At 45.1% G+C, this 23,466-nt stretch overlaps 1 protein-coding gene across 1 annotated transcript in view; it reads left to right on the top strand.

The window, feature by feature from the left end:
- The first annotated feature begins 1,207 nt into the window (after positions 1-1,207).
- Positions 1,208-23,466, top strand: part of NAV2 (neuron navigator 2) — a 365,925-nt gene continuing 343,666 nt past the window's right edge. Inside the window, exons 1-2 of the mRNA XM_075838119.1 lie at positions 1,208-1,328; positions 6,845-7,294. Of these exons, the coding sequence (XP_075694234.1) occupies positions 7,220-7,294 (75 nt within the window). The 5' untranslated portion in view covers positions 1,208-1,328; positions 6,845-7,219. The remainder of the gene's footprint in view (positions 1,329-6,844; positions 7,295-23,466) is intronic.

Below are 23,466 nucleotides of genomic sequence, written 5' to 3'. Positions count from 1 at the left end.
AATTTTGTTGCAGAAACTCTGCAGCGTTTATGCTACGTGGGAGCCCGGCCTAAAGACTCATGGGTAACAAAATATTAGGTCACAGAATCAAAGAGAACCGAGGGTGCGATCCTAGCGGGATCTTAAAGGAAACTCCACACTTTACAGTCTTTCAAAAATAGTGCCACAGCTGTCCTCAGGTTGTGTTTGGTATTGCAGCTCAGTCCTATTCACTTCACAGGAGCTTAGCTGCAACACCAGACACAACCTGTGGATAAGAGTGGCGCCGTTTTTGGAAGAAAGCCGCTATGGTTTTTTTATACTAGACGACCCCTGTAAGGGTATGTTCACACGGCAGCCTCCTTTATGGCTGAAATTACGGAGCTGTTTTCAGGAGAAAACAGCTCCGGAATTTCAGACGTAATGGCATGTGCAGGCGGTTTTCGCTGCGTCCATTACGGACGTAATTGGAGCTGTTTTTCTATGGTGTCAATGGAAAACGGCTCCATTTACGTCTGAAGAAGTGACAGGCACTTCTTTGACGCGGGCGTCTTTTTTACGCGCCGTCTTTTGACAGCGGCACGTAAAAAAAATGACCGTCAGCACATTACATCGTAAGACCCATTCAAATGAATGGGCAGATGTTTGCCAACGCATTTTCGGACGTAATTCGTGGCTAAAACGCCCAAATTACGTCCGTAAATAGCTTTTCATTATATAATCTCACACGTGGCCCTGCAGTCATATGTGGCCCCTGATACTGAGTTTGATTTGTTAGTTTCTGTTGGTTGTGGGTCGCTAAAACCAAGGCCATTCACACCACACTAGAAGGTGGCCCCTCACAAGGTCAGGAGTCGGGGCCCCTCACACTCTGAACTCCTCAGCCCCTCACACTGTCCCGCTCAGGGACCAAGTCGAGAACACTCTGAGGGATGCTCTACACTAAGCACTCTCATTGGCTGTGATCTCCCCATGTGACTACTCCTTGCAGTCTGATTGGCTGAGAGGAGCTGGGATAGGCGGGAGTTATGGAGGCGGTGACGGGGTTGCCCAGGTAACGGGTCCGGTGATGTCCGGAGCTGGCGGGTTACGGGGCCACACGGGTGTCCCAGGTCATGTGACCGCACCGGAGAGCGAAGTTTTGTGTGTTCAGTAGACGAGTGGAGTACGGGCCGCACTGTGGAGAGTTAACGGAGGAGGAGCGGAGGGAGGAGCGGGAGGAGGAGGAGGAGGAGGAGGAGAGGGCTCTGCACGCTGCTCAGTAGAAGCCGCTGTGTTCTCCTCACAGTCCGCGTACAGCCTGAGCATCATCCTCATCATCCCGGCTCTGAGAAAAAGAGAGAGGACAGGTGAGAGCAAACCATCACCTCACACGGCATCTGTCACGACAGGAAGTTACACAGGACAAACATATCAGCACTAAAGTATAGAGAGCAGTGGTTTATGTCACGACAGTCTTCAAACACATCCACGCTGTACATAGAAGACCCTAGTCACCACATCTACTGTGTATATATAGCCCCATGTCACGACAGACCACGTTTATAAGATAAACAGAAGACCCTATATCACCACAGCTACAGTATCTATAGTCCCATGTCACGACAGACCACATTTACACGACACATGAAAAACACTATATACCCACAGCTACAGTATACATAGTCCCATGTCAAGACAGACCACATTTACATGATACATAGAAGACCCTACATCACCACAGCTACAGTATACATAGTCCCATGTCATGACAGACTACTAGTCACTATACATGAGGCATAGGTCTGAACCCGTGTACCACCACAGGCAGATTATATATATATATATATATATATATATATATATATTCAGTTCCATGTCATGACAGAAACACATCACTACAGCTACATTATATATCGTCCCTTATCATGACAGCGACACCTTTTGGTCACCATAGTTCTATTTGACAATATACAGGGAAGATCCAGGGTCATTTAAATGACAGACCACTATCACCACAGCCAAAATGTCGTCCCACATCACGACAGCCACATTATATCACGACAGCTACATTATATTGTGTCCACATTAAATATGGTATAAATGTCACAATATGTGGGAAGGATCACTATATAGCATCAGACATGTGAGATTTATATATTACATTATTCGTTGTCTCAACACATAAAAGACCACAATCTATAGGAAAGCCCCTTATATCACTACAGTCACATTATATGTCCCCCATGTCGTGACAGAAAAGAGCCATTATATCACGAAGGATCGCACAAGACATTTACAATACCACAGAGTCAATATATATATATTATGTCCCATATAACAACAGACCACAGCCAGGCAGGACACTATACAAAGGGGGTCCTTGATATTTATGGGGTACCTCATGTATAGCCGAGGCTAAACCTATTACATGCAGTGCACAGTATAAAGGAGATATTCAGAAGAGGTTGGTTAGGGAATCCATTCAAATCTGGGGTCACACATCACTGGGCTCCCCATGATGAGAACACGGGTGCAGGATGCTCTTTCTCCTTCAGGACGCTCTCTCTCTCCTGCAAGACACTCTCTCTCTTCTTCAGGATTCTCTCTCTTCTTCAGGATAATCCCTCTCCTGCGGGACGCGCTCCCCCTTTCCTGCGGGACGCGCTCCCCCTCTCCTGCGGGACGCGCTCTCCCCCCTCTCCTGCGGGACGCGCTCTCCCCCCTCTCCTGCGGGATGCGCTCTCCCCCCTCTCCTGCGGGACGCGCTCTCCCCCCTCTCCTGCGGGACGCGCTCTCCCCCCTCTCCTGCAAGACGCGCTCTCCCCCCTCTCCTGCGGGACGCGCTCTCCCCCCTCTCCTGCGGGACGCGCTCTCCCCCCTCTCCTGCGGGACGCGCTCTCCCCCCTCTCCTGCGGGACGCGCTCTCCCCCCTCTCCTGCGGGACGCGCTCTCCCCCCTCTCCTGCGGGACGCGCTCTCCCCCCTCTCCTGCGGGACGCGCTCTCCCCCCTCTCCTGCGGGACGCGCTCCCCCTCTCCTGCGGAACGCGCTCCCCCTCTCCTGCGGAACGCGCTCCCCCTCTCCTGCGGGACGCGCTCTCCCTCTCCTGCGGGACGCGCTCTCCCTCTCCTGCGGGACGCGCTCTCCCTCTCCTGCGGGATGCGCTCTCCCTCTCCTGCGGGACGCACTCTCCCTCTCCTGCGGGACGCGCTCTCCCTCTCCTGCGGGACGTGCTCTCTCCTGCGGGACGCTTTCTCTCTCTCCTGCGGGACTCTCTCTCCTGCGGGACGCTCTCTCTCTCTCCTGCGGGACGCTCTCTCTCTCTCCTGCGGGACGCTCTCTCTCTCTCCTGCGGGACGCTCTCTCTCTCTCCTGCGGGACGCTCTCTCTCTCTCCTGCGGGACGCTCTCTCTCTCTCTCCTGCGGGACGCTCTCTCTCCTGCGGGACGCTCTCTCTCTCTCCTGCGGGACGCTCTCCTGCGGGACGCTCTCGCTCTCTCTCCTGCGGGACGCTCTCTCTCCTGCGGGACGCTCTCTCTCCTGCGGGACGCTCTCGCTCTCCTGCGGGACGCTCTCCTGCGGGACACTCTCTCCGCGGGACGCTCTCTCTCTCCGCGGGACGCGCTCTCTCTCTCTCCGCGGGACGCTCTACATCATTTATAGCAGCGTCAGTCCTCCAATGTTCCACATCTTTTTATTCATGTCTTTTATTTTCTTCTTTCTTACAAACGTCTAATTAATGTCAGTAATTGAGGTAATTGCTGTAACGATAATTGATGGCGTTCCCCCGCTATGTGACGGTAACGCTGCGCTCATCTCATTACTTTGTTTGTAAACTCCGGATTCCTCTTGTTTAGATGCCGCCGCTCTCGCCTTTCCTTATTAATTGCTGATTTTTGCTTGTGACCACCCCTGTTGATTCTTTGTGAATAGACCCCCGTTCACTGCTCCTTTTGTGACCATATTGTGTGTATATATTGACGGATGTAAAATAATTGCGTGCGGTACAAGCCGTGCCTAAGCACCCGCAATGCTCCTACATCGTCTGGACGCAAGGAGCTTCAAGGGTCTACACAATTTATATGCAAACAAGAGAAAGCTTTTCTATGCCGAGCAAAGCAGAGATCTAGAGGAACAGATGTCTCCTCTTCTTATCCATTACCCGGCCATACAAAAAATTGTTTACCTCCGACCAGGGTTGGTCATTACATACAACAATTGTTATAAGTCCAAAATGGTTCTTCATTGCAAATGTCATTTATGTATTCATGTGTATTGCTATTACAGGGGTTGTCTCATTAAAGGGACCCTGTCACATTGAACATGCTATCTGGTCTGTAGGCAGATGTTATAAATCAGGAGGAGCGGAGTATATTGATATATAGCTTTGTGGCAAAATCTTCAGTTTAACATATAATTTATTGACCTTAATTCCTGCTCGTGCAATGCTTAGGAGTCCAGTGGGCGGTCCTACTCGGTGAATGACAGCTTTCCCTATGTGGGCTTACTTTCAGAGATAACTGTCAGTCACTCAGTTGGACCGCCCACTGGACTCCTAAGGCCAGAATGAGCAGGGATCTAAATGAATAAAACACCAGTTATATAGAATAATTTCCAACAAAACGATAGATCTGCTTAGCTCCTCCTGCTCTATAACATGACACCTACAGATCGGTTCGCATTCTCAACGTGAACGGTTTCCTTTAAAACTTCTTTAACCTCTTAACTACGCTTGACGTCTATTCTTATCATCAACGTTTGAACGTTGCTGCCTCACGATGAGCATAGACATAATGCTGATCGCGCGGGCACAGCAAGTGTGCCCACACAATCAGGAGGGGGGCAATGGCTGTAATACAGAGCCGCAGCCCCGTTCTAACTACGGACATTAGAGAAACCTCTTATCTTTGCCGTCAACCCTTTGAATGCTGCGCTCATAGCTGATTACGGCATTCAAAAGAAAATGAGAAGGGGGACCCCTTTTTGATCAGGGACTCCCTGTGATGCGATTGAGGGACATACCTTATATGGGCAGACAGCTCAGGGTCTATTGAAGGAACCCAGGGCGGTCTGTCCATATTTCCTGTTGTTAGGGTATACTTAGGTACATACTATCAGTACACAGACTAATGTACTGGCACATAGATATATGCCAGTATATTAAAGTAAAAATATAAAACTCTAAATTAAAATCCCCTCTATGGGATTAAAAAAAGAAAAGAAAAAAATAAGTAATGTTAAATTTAAAAAAATTTGTAAATAAAATACACATAAAGCTGTATCAAATAAAAAATAAGAACATTTTCAGTTCCGGTATGCAAAGTGAAAAAATATAAAAAAAATTGTACGCTCCTCAAGGCCAAAATTAACCGTGTCCTTAAGGGGTTAAAGACACCCCAGCATTCACTACAGGTTCATCTCCTAGAACAGCTGATCACCTGGGAAGTTTTGTTCAGCCACTTCTGGCCGCTGTATGGGAAACATAGTAATACATGCCAGCCATTCAAATGAATGACTGTCCAAATAATGCATTGACGGGCTGAGTCTGCCGGAGCTGCTCTTGCCGAGTGGCTCTTCACGGTGGCTGGAAGAGAATGGTCCCAAGTGCAGGACCCCCCTGTATTACATCCATTTGTCGTAATAGGGGATATGGACAGGAGTTGAGAAAATTTTGACTTCCATCAGTCAGAACCATCGTCTTGGTACCATAAATGTAACGATGTTCTATTTTCCGCTTGGATTCTTAAGGTTTGTTATTGTCATATGCCTGGGCTCAGATTGGAAGATTGAGTGTGGTTCAGAAATGCGCCAGGTCGTCCATGTATAAAACCACGCGTTTTAGTTCAAAGGTATAAGGGACACGAAACGTGTGAGACATGACTGCCCTTTGTGAATGGGATTTTGTAATTCTCCATTGTTTTGCTTGTCACATTTGCCCGGTGAGCTATGTTCTATAAAATAATGACCTGGCCCAAAGTCTTTAAGTTTGGCAAACTCTAAATGTGAGTATTCTGATTATGCAGAATACAGGCTGATGTTTTCAGCAAACAACCTCCTTTTTATTGGGCACTGGGCACAGGCTGTTCTAAAACATCCTGGGAAACATTGATAATAATTGTTGCAGACAGTATCTTGGAGTAGATGTGAAATAGAAGACCATTCACTCCATGGCGAAAAAGAGTGGCTATAAAACGGCAGAATTATATCGTCTGGTTATTTGCAATGGTTGCATAGGAAACATGACAGTCGAGGTCGCAGTAATGGCGATATTTTATCATGACTGATGGGTGCTGCAGGGGATCCCCAATCGTAAAGAGAGCGAACTGTATTTTGTCTAGGCAACCCTCTGTGAGCTAAATACATCAAAAGAACACATCTCTCACCTGTCCTGATGTTGCTACAATGTATCGGTCTGAAGTCCAGGCTGTTTTTTCGCAGAGTATTGTCTAGACTGGATACCTTTTGTAGCAAATTTCAGCTGGTAGGATTATTAGTACTGTACAGGTGTCTCTGACTGTAAGCAAGAATGTTCTGTTCACTGCCAGCAAGCAATAATCTTAAAAATGGTAGAACTTGAACCACAGTTTATTATAAAGAAGCAGAACTTTTGTTTAGGGTTTCTTGGCGCGTTTTTTTTTTGCCGCGCGGAAATAATTCATGAAATTTTTTCGGTGCAGATTTCGGCTACACTGCAAAAAAACACGGCAAAGCTGCACTGTGTGATTACACCCTTATTGATATAGCGATTAAGCTTCATTTACATAACACCAGAGCTTGTGGTTTTGATTTTTTATGATTGATTGTTTAGTAATAAATTTCACTTTAGTTTTTTTTTATTATGTACATTTTGTCTGAATTATCACTCTGTTTCTGTATTTTTGCAGGTACAATATTCCTGTGTTGGGCGCAAGATTTGTCTCTTTCCGGATGTAAAATTGGCGCATCTTCTGTGTTTTCGGTAACATAATCTTGATTCTGGCTTTGGATTTCCCGGGAATAGACATGGTGGAAGGTGGGTGAATAACACGATGGATATGGCAGCCGCGGTGAAATTCTGGATTGTACAGATGTGGTGGGATTGTAGAAATGAATTGTGCTGAAAAAAAAGGGAAACATTTTGGTGACTTGGCATGGCTTGTACTAGCGCAGTAGTGGAATATCTGGATGGAAGGTAAATGGCGAGGCGCTCCTCTGAGGGAATATGTCTGGTTGTTTCCTGGAATTCCTGAGGAATATTAAGGAATACAAATAATCCGGAGATGGAGTCTGGTACAGATTCTAAGCCGCACCAGCGGAGGAAGCCAGTGGCACATGGGCTGGAGGATCAGAAAAGGGTAAGTAACGGGACAGAATCTCTGCAATGGAACATTGATGGGGGCGACAGCGGCTACTGGAGCAGATACATTAAAATTAGGATTTTATAATGGTGTCTTCACACGGGACGGCAGTCCGCACCACTACCGCACTGCAAGGACTGGAAGTCAATCCATGCAAGTAGTGGCACAGTTTGGCCATTTTCAGCAGCTACAGCAGAAAATCATCCTAGAACTGCTTCTATGGGAAGCCGATATTGAGATTGCATTTTTTAATACTGCACCCCCCTATATAGCATATTTTATGTGCAGTTATTAGCCCTGTTTAATACAATGTATTCCCTGTCCTCCGAGGTAAATGACTGCAGCATTATAACGCCCCGTGTGAATACAGCCTAAGGCCGGTTTCACTCACCCAGAATATGGACGTATTTCAGCTTTTGTGTTACGGCCACAAGTACCGCTGCCCCCGTGTTTCTACGTGGTGATCTAGGTTCTGTTCAGGAGAACTACGTCAGGCCCGGCTCTTGTGGTTGTAATGTGAAACCGGCCTAAGTCACCTAGGATTTTGTGCAAATACTGTTTTTTTGGAGGTAGGGCTGTGTTCTTGGACTAAAAGTGTTGGAGCTCAGTGTCCTGTAAGTCACTGTTCACACTGTTTGCAGTTTGCATTTGCTGCACGCAGTGAACACATCCATAGCCTATAATGGGCTGCAGGCGTACCTTTTTTATTATTGTATTGAAAACACCAGTCGACGTCTCTTTTTAATATAAAGGTATCGTGCAAAACAAAATATATGCCATGCCGCACAGTATAAGTTTTTTAACAATAGCGGTCAATAAGCAATGTATGCAACTGTACAGCAATCCGTTTCATACATCGGGGCCATGTGTTTGGTGTATCTGCTTGGAAATTTTTCTCGCGTGTACAGAGGGTCAGGCCTCATGCACACGACCATGTTTTTGCGTCCGCAATTCATCCGCAAAAATGAGGATGAAGTATGGGCCCATGCACACGACCGTGGTTTCCACGGTCCGTTCATTGGCCGAAAGCCCAGAACGCAAAAAGATAGGACAAGTCATTATACAGGCCGTATTTGCGGTCCGGGCTCATTTAAATCAATGTGTGTACAGTCCGTGAATTGCAGACGGCCCGCGGATGACTTTCCGTGGCCGTCCGTGCCGCAATCCAGGGCCGTGCACATGGCTACGGCTGTGTGCATGAGGCCTAAGGCCTCGTTCATATGACCGTGCTTTTGCGGCAGACATTTTTCAGCCTTTTTGCCGATAAATTGTGGACCCATTCATTTCTATGCCCTCATGCATTTGACTTTGGTCTACACAAATCCGTGTGATGGCCGCAAATTAGAACTTCAAAAACTCAGGACGTGTGATTTTACGGTCCGGATTTGCGGATTCACCATTACTGATGAATTGTTGTGGATCCGGGTGTCATCACAACAAAGTTTTTTTTTTTTATGGTCCGATGGACTGCAACGGACCCCTTATTTTGCGGACTGCAAAACCAATGCGGTCTTGTGCATGAAGCCTAAAGAAGTCTTTGGCTATGTTCAGACGGGGTATTTTGCCGAGTTTTTTGACGCGGAAACCGCGTCGCAAAACTCGGCAAAAACGGCCCGAGAACGCCTCCCATTGATTTCAATGGGAGGCGTCGGCGTCTTTTTCCCGCGAGCAGTAAAACTGCCTCGCGGGAAAAAGAAGCGACATGCCCTATCTTCGGGCGCTTCCGCCTCTGACCTCCCATTGACTTCAATGGGAGGCAGGAGAAAGCGTATTTCTCGCTGTTTTATGCCCGCGGCGCTCAATGGCCGCGGGCGAAAAACGGCGCGATAATCGCCGCCAAAATCGGCGTGCAGGGAGAGGAATATCTGCCTCAAAGTTCCAAACGGAATTTTGAGGCAGATATTCCTCCCCCAAAATACTCCGTGTGAACATAGCCTTTGGGGTTTTCCTATTCTAGACATTTTTAAAATGGTGATTGGTTATCCCATAAATGTCTGATCGGTGCCGGTCCTGAGGACAGGGGTGCCCGGTCACCTGTTCCTCTATGATAGTGAATGGGAGATACGGAAACCAGATGATATTTGTAGGAAAACCCCTTTTAAGCTTGTTGTGACTAAATATATAATGTTAAAATCCCCAAACAATAGATCATATTTATATAATGGAATTGGCGCATGGCCGATGGGCACCATAGTAGTTCCGTTCCTGTAGTTACTCTATTATGGTTTTTATATTCTATTATATTTTTTATTAACTCTGATGACCTCTGCATTGTTGCAAGAGATAGTGATAGCGGAAAAATGTCTTTTGTCACATCCTCGCCGGTCGTTTTTTTTGTGGCGTCTAGACTATGAGTAGTGTAAACCAGTGCACAAGACCGTAGATTTCATTCATCCGTAAGTACGGATCCGTAGTCATTTATAGTCATCCGTAAATCATCCTTATATACGGAGCGGTGACCGGTCCGTAGTGCATTCACGGATCTGCAAAGAGAAGAAAACCACAAATGATATGCAACATCTGAAAACCTGGCGTCGCCTAGCAATGCTTCCGTAATTATGGACAGCTATGGGTGCATATCGGTCGCCGTCCGTAATTACGGAAGCGCCAATAGACTTCGATGGGGATCCGTAATCACAGACAAAAAAAAAAAGGACGTGTTCTATCATTTCTACGGCACGGACACCCATCCATAAAAATACGGAAAGGTGTCTGTAGCCCATAGAAATGAATGGGTCCGTAATTACGGATGAAAAATACGGTCGTGTGCACGGGGCCTAAGTGGCTGTTGAGCCGCACTGGGAAGTCTCCACGTGCAGCATTGCTTAGCAGTGTGTATGGGTAATAAATATAAATGACTTGATTGGATTTGTCCTGTAAAAATAGAGAGGATCTCCATGTTGCTTGGCATCGGAGATGACAGATGAACGGGATTAGCAGTAATTAACAATAGCTGCGATCAGCGTGTAGTTAATGATATTGATCAGAGATGTGGAATCTGCATCAACCAGAATATCATTTTCTCATATAAAGCAAGACAACGGGTCAAGGTTTATGATCTGTGTGAGGCATCTGTGGTGCGTCTGTCTTCCCGGGTCCCGCTGTGCGGACGGTAATGATGCTCAACCTCCGAGCGGCTCAACAAAAGGGATTAGATGCTGCAATGTGGATGTAATATATACTGTATGGATTGTATCTGTCTAGTTTACATATTGGATTACAGATTACATTGCTGCGCAGGTAATGCTTTTGGATTTGCTTGTTCTTTTTTTTTTTTTAATGTGAGTTTTTTTTGTTTCTGTTTTCTTAAAGAACACGGAAAAGATTTAAGACCTCTGTAAATAGTGATTGCTTACATCTGTTCCCGGCTCCCACATTCACAATATTTAGAAAGCGTTGAATGGATTTTAATGCTCTGGGTTTGATTTATTGACTGTAAAGCTGTCAGATCATCCTGCCTCCTGCCCCCCATTCTGTGTAGTAGGAATCAATCAATTGGAGCTGCAGGCAGTTTTTGGGTTCTGTATTAAGGACTTGATGATGGCAAAATATTTGGGACCTTTTGACACTGGCACAGTTTAATTGCTCTAGTACAACTAAATTAATATGCAATTAATTATTTCCTTGCTTCACACTGCAAAAAAAACAACAAAAATAAAACCCAAAGTGTCCCATCTGCTGTTGACACCGGGTGCCCATGTAATAAGGGTGCGCTGAGAGTATAGCATTAGCTGGCGAGCCTCTGTGGCAGCTGGGAGTGAATCAATTGGTCATGCTCTGCTGCCATTCATCTTCACTCAAACTCTGGCTGTCACGGGGATTTTTTCCCTATTTATAATGATATGTGTAACTTTGATTTTAACGACTCTTCCTGCTCCAATGTTTCCCTTGCTGGGTCAAAACAAGTCTTATTAAAAAAGGGCACGCTTCATCCATGTGCCAGCGCAGGCTTAGAGGGTGGGCAAAGGAGCAAAACTGAAAAGAACATAAGATCTAACCACATAGATAAATGGATATAGTGCCTGTTGGGTTTTGTTGTGGCGAGTGATGGGTTCAGTAGTTGAAATGTTCAATTAGTGTGCGCAGCGGGTCTATTAAGCAAGGGTCCAAAATGTCAGTGCGATTATAACGTGCTGGGGTAGATTAACGGGATGGGATTGTATGAGAAGGAAGGCTCTCCTTTTTCCCCCCAGAAATTACACCACCCTTGTCCAAGTGGCATGTATGGTATTGCAGCTCTGCGGGGCTTAGCTGCAATACCAACTGCAGCCTATGGTGAAAAGTGGCGCTGTTTCAGGAAACAAAGCAGAGCCTTCCTTCTCATCTCTTTATCGGGGAATGGCATGGTGTGACTACTTCAGGGCTGACTTTCATCTTCTACTGCCAGTACGGTGCCATTCCAACTTTGAGCTGAACTTGTCTGATATTCTCATTGCTGGGAGTATACAGCCTAGCAACCATAGTCTTTACAATAGTGTACATTTCCCTAGCAACCAGTATGTCTCGGATTACTCATGTCTTCAACTCATGGCCTCAATAACCCTTTCATGACCAAGGGTCAAGGATACCCCTGTGTCCGAGTCAAATTCTCCATTTCTGATATGTTCTTTAAACGATAATATCTTTGCAACTGCTTCGAGTATCACAACTATTTTTACTTTTTTCTTGTTTGTTTTTTTTTAAGACTTATGAAGCTTATACTTTCTAGATTAGTTTAATTCCGTGTTTCTAATTTTTATTACGAGCAGACAAATCAATGAAATGTGAAAAAACCCCACTTTTTTGTAAATTTTTTACATATATTCATCTATATTACGTGTGAGTGTTTGTGTATATATATATATGTGTGTGTGTGTGTGTGTGTGTGTGTGTATATATGTGTGTGTGTGTGTGTATATATATATATATATATATATATATATACCTCCTGTGTGTGTGTGTATATGTGTGTGTGTGTGTATATATATTTATATATATATATATACCTCCTTCGTGTGTGTGTGTGTGTATATATGTGTGTGTGTATATATATATATATATATATATATATATACCTCCTTCGTGTGTGTGTGTGTGTGTGTATATATATGTGTGTGTGTGTGTGTGTGTATATATATATATATATATATATATACCTCCTTTGTGTGTGTGTGTGTATATATATATATATATATATATATATATATATATACACTACCGTTCAAAAGTTTGGGGTCACCCAGACAATTTTGTGTTTTCCATGAAAACTCACACTTCTATTTATCAAATGAGTTGCAAAATGACTAGAAAATATAGTCAAGACATTGACAAGGTTAGAAATAATGATTTTTATTTGAAATAATAATTTTCTCCTTCAGACTTTGCTTTGGTCTTGGAATGCTCCATTTGCAGCAATTCCAGCATTGCAGACCTTTGGCATTCTAGCTGTTAATTTGCTGAGGTCATCGGGAGACATTTCACCCCATGCTTCCAGAAGCCCCTCCCACAAGTTGGATTGGGTTGATGGGCACTTCTTGCGTACCATACGGTCAAGCTCCTCCCACAACAGCTCTATGGGGTTGAGATCTAGTGACTGCGCTGGCCACTCCATTACAGATAGAAAACCAGCTGCCGGCTTCTTCCCTAAATAGTTCCTGCATAATTTGGAGGTGTGTTTTGGGTCATTGTCCTGTTGCAGGATGAAATTGGCTCCAATCAAGCGCTGTCCACAGGGTATGGCATGGCGTTGCAAAATGGAGTGATAGCCTTCCTTATTCAAAATCCCTTTTACCTTGTACAAATCTCCCACTTTACCAGCACCAAAGCAACCCCAGACCATCACATGACCTCCACCATGCTTGACAGATGGCGTCCGGCGCTCTTCCAGCATCTTTTCAGTTGTTCTGCGTCTCACAAATGTTCTTCTGTGTGATCCAAACACCTCAAACTTCCATTCGTCTGTCCATAACACTTTTTTCCAATCTTCCTCTGTCCAATATCTGTGTGCTTTTGCCCATATTAATCTTTTCCTTTTATTAGCCAGTCTCAGATATGGCTTTTTCTTTGCCACTCTGCCCTGAAGGCCAGCATCCCGGAGTCGCCTCTTCACTGTAGACGTTGACACTGGCGTTTTGCGGGTACTATTTAATGAAGCTGCCAGTTGAGGACCTGTGAGGCGTCTATTTCTCAAACTAGAGACTCTAATGTACTTGTCTTGTTGCTCAGTTGTGCAGCGGGGCCTCCCACTTCTCTTTCTACTCTGGTTAGAGCCTGTCTGTGCTGTCCTCTGAAGGGAGTAGTACTCACCGTTGTAGGAAATCTTCAGTTTCTTGGCAATTTCTCGCATGGAATAGCCTTCATTTCTAAGAACAAGAATAGACTGTCGAGTTTCACAAAAGCTCTCTTTTTCTAGCCATTTGGAGAGTTTAATCGAACCCACAAATGTAATGCTCCAGATTCTCAACTAGCTCAAAGGAAGGTCAGTTTTATAGCTCCTCTAAACAGCAAAACTGTTTACAGCGGTGCTAACATAATTGCACAAGGGTTTTCTAGTGTTTTCTAATCATCCATTAGCCTTCTAACACAGTTAGCAAACACAATGTACCATTAGAACACTGGAGTGATGGCTGCTGGAAATGGGCCTCTATACACCTATGTAGATATTGCATTAAAAACCAGATGTTTGCAGCTAGAATAGTCATTTACCACATTAACAATGTATAGAGTGGATTTCTGATTCATTTAATGTTATCTTCATTGAAAAAAACTGTGCTTTTCTTTCAAAAATAAGGAAATTTCTAAGTGACCCTAAACTTTTGAACGGTAGTCTGTGTGTGTGTGTGTGTGTGTGTGTGTATGTATGTGTGTTTGTATGTGTATATATATATATATATATATATATATATATATATACCTCCTTCACTCTTATACATGTTTTGCATCAATCCCCAGCCGTCTGACCGTTTTTAACCGCCATTTGAAATCCGTTTTTCATGGCCGTTAGATAAAAAAAAAGGATGAATTTTATTCATTAGGGTTTTTATGTCCTAGCCCCTTGAAAACACCACAGTGCCTATGTAGATAGTTCCGCAATACCCCTGTATATAGTGCCACATTGCCCACTGTAGATAGTGCCCACATAGCGCCACACACAGTGCCTATGTAGAAAGTGCCACACCCCCTGTATATAGCACCAAACCCCTGCAGATAGCACCATCCTCCTCTGTAGTTAGCGCCAGACCCCTTATCCCTGTACATAGTACCACCTAGGCTCCTTCTAGGAGCGGAATACCCGGTCAGATCGCTCTGGCCGGGATTCCGTTCCTAGAGGAAGCCCCTGACGTCTCTGTCCATATACAGACAGTGACGTCAGGAGTTACTTCTGGAGCAGAATACCCCAGCCAGAGCGTTGCTGACTCTCTGGCAGGGGATTATTCCGCTTTTAGAGGAAGCCCCTGACGTCACTGTCCATATATGGACAGAGACGTCAGGGGCTTCCTCTTGGAACGGAATCCCCGGCCAGAGCGATCTGACCGGGGATTCCGCTCCTAGAGGGAGCTTAGGTGGCATTATCTATAGGGATAGGGGATGGTGCTATGTATAGGAGGGGTGACGTTATATGCAGAGGGGTGGCACTATCTACAGAGGGGATAGAGAGACGTTGGGGGCTCCCTGTAGGAGGGGAATCCCGAACCTGAGCGCTCTGGCCGGGGATTGCCCTCCTAGAGGGAGCTTAGGCGGCGCTATCTACAGGGGGCTTTGCGCTATCTACAGGGAGGTGTATTCCAGTCTCTTAAACCCCCGGCGGACTTGAGAGCGCTGCGCTACTTACAATGAAGCTGCACTGCACTCCTTAAACCCCCGTTCCTGGCTGCCAACGTTTATATACATGGCAATTCCACTGGGCATTGGTGGTTGGAACGTATATAGCCGTATGGCAGTCGTGAAGGGGTTATTATATTTTTGTAGAAAAAATTGAAGTGGAGATTTTATTTTAAGGTCGTGAAACCCTATAAATAGGAGTGAGTATGTAAAACATGGAGTCAGCACAAGTCGGCTCGGTTTGAGTGATTATGTTGGATTTTAGCTATTTTCTGTCATCTTGATGACTCCCAGCATTCTGCCTCTTTAGGTGTAATGATTGGATGACACCTTTTTAAAGCATTTTTATAAATCAAATTGATGGATTACTTGCAGGCAATGCTATTATAGCACGCATGCTTGACTTCAAATGTGACAAAATTCTGGCCCTCAATCAAACCCCATTCCTTGAGAAATTCTTTGGCTTATAATGCCGCACACAATGTAGAGGCGTCCACGTTGTAAAGGCAATTGAACTTAACATTGGTTATGAGTAGTTTACTACAGGACAAATCGGTCCGCAATTAATCCGGTTCTATTGGCCGTGGACACCTTTCCGTATCGCTACGGATAGGTGTCCGTGCCGTAGAACCGTGCCGGGAATTATGGAGCATGTCCTACTTTTCGGATTTTACGGGCCGTGCTCCCATACTTTGTATGGGAGCACGGCACGAAAATGCAGACCGCGGCTTTCGGCAGCCGACCTTGCCTGCAATCGCGGGCCGTGATTACGGGCACTGCCGTGTGCATGAGGCCTGACTCTAGACATCTGCAGAATCGTGTCCGTCCGTATACTACAAAACGTTGTTTGCTGAAATGGGAAGGGAAAAAAGAATCTGGAAGCTAAATAAACAAAAACCCTAGTCATTGAACTAGATTCCCTGCCGAGAGTTTGCATGAAATCCTATTTAGTTCATTTTCTGTGATATTTTGGATACATTCCATATAATCTGCATTAGTGAATTATCTTCCCTAGTAACCGCCACATCTGAAAGCAAACTGGAAATGAAGTTAGCAAGATCGTTTGTTGGAATTGTCAGTCAATGCCTGCGTTGTAAGCCGTGTTAACAGTCGATATGTCTACAGACGTGTTTTCTTTATAGGTCCTTGGATTGGGTCCAGGTCGTCCACACAACATTCTTTATGTTATTACATTTAGTGTAGGAGATCTCGGTCTAATTGTGTTATATAGAAGCAAAGTTTTATAAAGAAATCATTCTGCCCATGCACGTCAGATCATACAACCCCCATCATGCCCTGCCTCTCAGGTTGGGCATCCACAATTTGAGGTTGAGAGCCAACTGGTCATGTGCAATTGGTCATTCACAATGTCTTATACTTGACAGATATTTGCCAAAAAGTCGGTTGAGGTGGATTTTCTCGGTACATGCGTGGCACTGTCATCCAGCGCAGGGGGTGGTGGTGGCTGAGTAACTTTGGCTCTGTTCATATCAGCGCCATAGCTTCCATTCCCAACGTATCCTGATGGCCCCCACGACTGGTGTCCGTCAGTTATCCGTAGGGGTTTTGAGATATTTGGCTGCAAGGATGGCGCTGCAGACTGCAATATTGTACTCGTCAAAGTTACAATAAAAACCCTGAAGGAAACCTAATAACGTAAATGTGAACCACATCTTTGTGTCTGCGTTGAACTTAAGCTATCCTGAAGAAACCTCCTGTGATAATGTAAGCAGTAAATATAGATTATATGTCGGAGACGGGAGGAATTCCCCTTTTACAGAAAGTTCTATTTCTTTATAATAAATCTTCCTTTATCTTATAATATCTGTGTAGAAAATGTGATTGAGAAATTGCCAGGCTGCATGCGTAGGGTGGGATTTTTTGTTTTGTTTTAGGCTTTGTTCACATCTGTGTCAGGGCTCCGTTCATGGGTTCCGTCTGAGCTTTCCGTCAGGGGAACCCATGTACGGAAACCAAATTGAAACAAACGGAAACCATAGGTTTCCGTTTGCATCGCCATTGATTTCAATGGTGGCGGATCCGGTGCAAATGGTTTCCGTTTGTCCCCGTTGTGTAAGGGTTACATCGTTTTGACGGAATGAATAGCGCAGTCGAGTACGGTGTAAGGCTCTGTTCGTTGTCGCCTCTGTTCATAACGTAAGCCACAACGGTCCGCTGGATCCCTCGTACGACAGATACCAACAACACCCGGCGGACCCAATTTACTTACCATGTGGTCCGCCAGGATGCAGCATTGTGTCTGTCATTTTGACTGGAAAATAGTGCTGCATGCCGTGCTATTTTTTTTCTGTCAAATTTGACCGAATCCTAAATGAGAAAGTTGCACCCTGTCTGCATTGCTGCCTATGGGGAAGTGTTTTAAGGTAGGATCCCTTAAAGTCAATAAGCCGTTATTAGTTATCCTATAGTTCCAGTATGATCAAGTAGACGTATATAGTGTCTCACTTTATGTGGTTCTTACTCTCTGTCACCCTAATATAGCTTAACAAGGGGGGACAATCGGGGTAATGCAGCCCCCCACCCCTCACTTAGCCCTCTTGGACAGTCAGAAGTGTCATGATGGCTTAGTTTAACCCTTTAGGGCTTATCCATACAGCAATAGAGTGTGCATTGACCATGGATGGCCGCACATGGAATCCCTAATATCTAATATGGACCTGTAGGAATTCGGTGTTCCAAACGTGGCGGTACGGTATAAGCTCATACATTTCTCTTGGCGCAGTATTATGGATCCATAATTTGGTCGAGAGCCCTCTTCGGACTGGCAGGAGGGGTTACCAAGTGTCAGGGTGTAGGGTTAGCATATGGCATGAGCTTTATTTCAACCTACAACCAGCATGTCATGGGACATAATGTTTGCAGTCATAAAGAACAGAAAAAATGGATATGTTACAAAAAGTTTGCTCACCACATTTCCACTGCGTTTCCAATGCGGTCGTTGGTGCAAGACGGTATGAATTGTTCCAATTGCTGCAGATGCTTGTAGATACTCCCAATAAGGTCCTGTGCCGACAGCAGGTAAACAAGGTAATGGAGGTGAATGATGAAGATGTATCCAGCACTCGGTATAAAAGTTAAATGGTTTATTAGGTCATGTTAAAACAAACGCTTACGCGTTTCAGACCATTGGGGTCCTTAATCATCCTTTGTTCTGTAAAATAATTCTCTCTGGCAGTTGTAGTATTTTTTTTCATTTTCTCAGCCAGGATGAAGGTCCTTTTTATACTGACCCGAGTCTGTGTGATTTACTTACCAATAACGGACATTGCCTTGAATGCCCTTTAAGTTCACTTGATTTTGGGGTGAGAAGCCCCACTCGTCGTCCTTCTGTCACAGCGATGTGTTAAATGTTATATATGTTGCGTTTTATCGTATTAGATGTTCCGCGATTAAATTTTTTCTTAACCAAAAAACATTCATAACTTGTGACGCTAATTGAATTCCCCTTAGTGATTGTTACCAGGGTACAGTCCATGTCGTGACCTTTCCTGTAAATTTCCCGGGATAATGGCATCTCTTTCATTTTCACATCACTTCAGTCATTTTCGGGCCGCTGTGATGACAGAATGAACAGCGGCTCGCACTCTCGCCCGTAACACCGTCCGCCTGAGACAACCTTCACAATTGAATTATCCGGCGCTTGTAGAAATCAAAGCACCTTGTTTGTCTTCATCCACAGCGAGAAATGACTTCTAAAAGACGGTGCATTATCTCGCTTCTGAGAAGAACAGATCAATGCTTCCCGGCGTAGAGCACCAGTTGTTTCTATTGGTACATAATATGCGCCTGGTAGAAGAAGGAATCCCTGCGTTTTGGGCTCATTTCAACCTCACGCCTGAAATCTGTGGCCTGCTAAAAGCATTGTACAGAATTATATATTTTAAGGGGTTGTCCGGTTTAGAAAACCCATCATCCTACAGCCCTTTAGGCCCTGTTAACACTGAGGTTTTTGACGCGAAAACCATGTCAGAAACCGGGCCAAAAAAGTCCAAAAAAACCTCCCATTGATTTCAATAGGAGGCGGAGGTGTTTTTTTTCCCCAAGAGTGGGGAAAAAGAATCGTCATGCCCTTTCTTTGGGCCTTTCCGTCTCTGACCTCCTATTGACATCAATGGGAGGCAGAGAAAGCGGTTTTTGCCACGGCCCTCAATGACCGCGTCCGAAAAACGCAGCAAAGAGCAGTCAGGTCAAAATTCCTGTAGGAATTTTGAGGCTGATTTTTCCACCTGCAAAAACTGTGTGAACAGAGCCTTAGGGAGTTGTGAGATAATAGAGGAGGGGGGGGGTCCTTTGTTCAGGATCCTAATCTCTTGGGCAGAGTGGAGAGCGGTTACATAGTCTCTCTCTCTTTCTGTTTCTCTCTCTCTCTGTCGCTCCCTCTCTCTATATCTCTCTCTCTCTGTCTCTCTCTCTCTGTGTCTCTCTGTGTGTGTGTCTCTATATCTCTCTCACTCTCTGTGTCTCTCTCTCTCTCTCTCTGTCGCTCCCTCTCTATATCTCTCTCTGTCTCTCTCTCTGTGTGTCTCTCTCTGTGTCTCTGTCTCTCTCTCTCTCTCTGTCTCTCTCTCTCTCTCTCTCTCTCTCTGTAGGACCTGTACCTGTCCTGTATTACCCAGGCAACACGTTGATATGAATGGACACTATGTAATACCTCATTTCCCCTGTGGTGGCGCTGCAGGGAAGCTGAACAGTTATTGCCAAGTTTCCCCACAGATTACATCTAATCGCTGGGGTCTTATTGGGGGGGACACTTTGTGATCTTCTTATTGTCAAGGGACTCCTGCTTGTCCTAACTCCTTTAAAGCTTGAGTTGATTTGATTTCTTTTTAGTAGTAAAACAATGAGAACTCCCGTATACATCAATAGAAAACTACAAGAAAAGTTAGTGCCAGCAGCGGATTTCTACACATACTGGCCATGTGGCTACTGGGATTTGTCTGGCCCTAAATGGGTATTATGGGGCAGGGAATGTCAAAAACTCATACAACCTGTATACAATATTCTAATATGGTAACAAATTTTTTTTTCCTCTGTACCTCGCCACAGGTATCTGTAAGCCCCAAGCGTTGTCTGCAGTGACGAATCGTAACGTGTGTCATCTAATTGCTGTGAGCCGCCGTAACATTGTGTCCATAATGACCTAAAGCATGTGACTGGCGCGGTCCAATGGCTGTTGTGGCCTATCACATCACTATCGACGGTCTATTTAATACACCCAACGGAAATCGGCAGCGAGGGCACAAAAAGGATTTCAATTGAAATTTTTCAAACTTTATTTCACTATTTCTTCCTGGATGTGTCCCCCTCCCCCTATACCATGTTCATATATCTCTTGCATCCGTGTATAAACCTTTATGTTCTCGTTTCTTTGATGTAGGGGACCTTACAGATATTTTCTCTCTTGTCCATTAGACGTTTGTTGTCTGTTTATGTTTCAGATCTCTATAAATCAATGGAGCTGGACGGCTAAAAATCGATTTCTTTTTTCGTGTTGGTCTGAAATTCAGATGGAGAATCGCCCCCCCCAAAGCTCGTTCATGTTTTGTACCTTTGCTGGTGGTGGAAGAATCTGAGATGTTTCCTTTAATCTCGGCTGCTGTAACATCATCCAGACTTGGCCTGCAGACTAGTTTTCTGTCTTGAAAAATGATGTCCATTCATGTAATGTGAAGTCGTGTTCCCATGGCCTTCGAGCAGCAATACTTCTATTTATTTTGTGTTCCGTGAAATGAAATGAGCCTTAAACCTCCGCCTGACAGAAATATTATCTGATCTCTTTCAGTCCTTAGTGATTTGTCCTGATTGTTGATGTGTTATTTCGCTCAGCATCAAAGCTTTTACCACCGAGCACACATTTAGCTCCAGCATTAGTGAACGGTCCTTCTAATTGATTGTACTGCTAATTAATGACTTGCAATGTGCACGACTGGAGTCATTTAATCAGCTCACAAGGTGCTGAAATGTTCTGTAAGGTTTCGTTCACATCTGCGCTAGGGCTCCGTTCCGACGTTGGGTCGGAGCGGAGCCCTTTCTGACGCAAACGGAAACCCATAGATTTCAATGGTGACGGATCCGGTGCCAATGGTTTCCGTTTGTCTCCGTTGTGCAGGGGTTCTGTCTTTTTGACAGTATGAATAGCGCAGTCGACTATGGTATTCATTCCGTCAAAACGACGGGACCCTTGCACAACTGAGACAAACGGAAACCATTGGCACCAGATCCGTCACCATTGAGATCAATGGTGATGGAAACAGAAACCTATAGTTTCCGTTTGTGTCGGTCAGGGCTCCGCTCCATCGGAACGGAGCCCTAGCGCGGATGTGAACGAAGCCTAATTCGGCGTTCGGGTACGAAAATACACGTAATCAGGGCAGATACGCTGTGTTAAGCTGCGCAGCGTATCCGCCCTGAACACCGCAGGGAATGCCGTCCTAAAACCCGCACCATCAACTCAATTCCGCTGCGTAAATTATATACTGAGGCCCCATGCACACGACCGTATTTTTTCCCTCCTTGAAACCTTTGTCACACGTTTTTAACCCGTATTTACGGACCCGTAAAAAAAGGGGGGCTGGAAATGATGTCACAATCATGTCCAAACCCCTTAAAAGGGTCACATGATCGCTCAGACGCCATTTTCTCTGCTTCTCTTTATTCAAAAATTGAAATCCCCTGACGTCGCCTAGCAACGCTCCTGTAATAACGGGTGCACACACGTAGCCACCCGTAATTATCGGAGCCCCATAGACTTCTATGGGCCTGCCCGTGCCGTAATTACGGCCTGAAATAGGACATGTTCTATATTATTCAACGGCCCGTGGCCAATAGAAGTCTATGGGCCCGTAATTACGGTCGTGTGCATGGGGCCAAACACATACTTGTCCGCTCCGGCCTGTGATTGGCTGCAGTGGTCACATGGCCTGCTACGTCATCCAGGGAGGCCAGGCTGGAGAGGAAGCAGGGAACTCTTGGTAAGTATAACTTTATTTATTTTTGTCACTTGCGATTTCTGCGGCGGAATCGTTCTGATTCCACGCAAATATCGCAACACACGCCACTTTGTTGCGGGTTTAAGCACGCCATTGGATAAAATGGGAAAACCCGCAACAGAAGAGCTGCGATTCCGCAGCATTAATTGACATGCTGCCGTTGAAGAAAACGCACCGCAGGTCAATTTATGTGCGTTTTTTCTGCGACGTTTTTCTGCAGTGTAGGGACGAGATTTGTTGACATCTCACCCCCACTGCTGCTACTATAATACGTAGCGGATTTTCCGCAATTAATACGGAAAATCTGCAGTGTTTACGCCGTGTTTTGTTCCTTTGTTCCCTTCTTCTTGTAATGACAGATTTTATTTAAAAGGGTTGTCTCATAACGACGACCTTCCCTATTAGAGCATATGGACATCATTGAGGGGGGTCCCACACTTGGGACCCCCCTCTATGAGCTAGAACGGAGACCCACTTTAATAGACACTAGCCATCTATGTATTGAATGGACATCCATTCATCTGGGGTGTTGGGAGCCGGACCCGCCGCTCCTATATGAAAGGGCTTGTGTGTGATTTAAGGTTTACGTCTAGTTTGGTGGCATTTTGGGTAAAATGTTAGACACTTCCCTAATCTACTGTCCTAGTAGACGAAAGAAATACAGCCGAAAATTGGTTTTACATGTACCAAAATAATGATACTAGTGCAGGGCACCAAATTTATCAACCATTTGCCATTTTTAAGAGTGGTCTGTGCCGGCATGGCGCGTAAAATGGGAAATGCCAAAAGTTGTACCTTATATATTATGGACGCAAGATATTAACGTAGGTGATGCCAACCACAGGGTCAGTGTGACTAATTCAGCCAAATGTACAGGGTGGGCCATTTATATGGATACACCTAAATAAAATGTGAATGGTTGGTGATATTAACTTCCTGTTTGTGGCACATTAGTATATGGGAGGGGGGAAACTTTTCAAGCTGGGTGTTGACCATGGCGGCCATTTTGAAGTCGGCCATTTTGTATCCAACTTTCGTTTTTTCAATGGGAAGAGGGTCATGTGACACATCAAACTTATCGAGAATTTCACAAGAAAAACAATGGTGTGCTTGGTTTTAACGTTACTTTATTCTTTCATGAGTTATTTATGTCTTTATGGGTGTCAGGTCCGAGCATTCCTAGATAAACAGTTTCCTGGAAAGTGGATTGGTCGCTGTGGGCCAGTTGAATGGCCCCCTAGGTCTCCCGATCTGACCCCCTTAGACTTTTATCTTTGGGGTCATATGAAGGCAATTGTCTATGCTGTGAAGATACGAGATGTGCAGCAACTGAAACTACGGATACTGGAAGCCTGTGCT

The sequence above is a fragment of the Rhinoderma darwinii genome, chromosome 9, assembly GCF_050947455.1.
Source record: "Rhinoderma darwinii isolate aRhiDar2 chromosome 9, aRhiDar2.hap1, whole genome shotgun sequence".
In the NCBI taxonomy this organism is placed as follows: Eukaryota; Metazoa; Chordata; class Amphibia; order Anura; family Rhinodermatidae; genus Rhinoderma; species Rhinoderma darwinii.
Note: the sequence above shows the minus strand (reverse complement) of the source record. Positions and strands in the feature narration are given on the sequence as shown.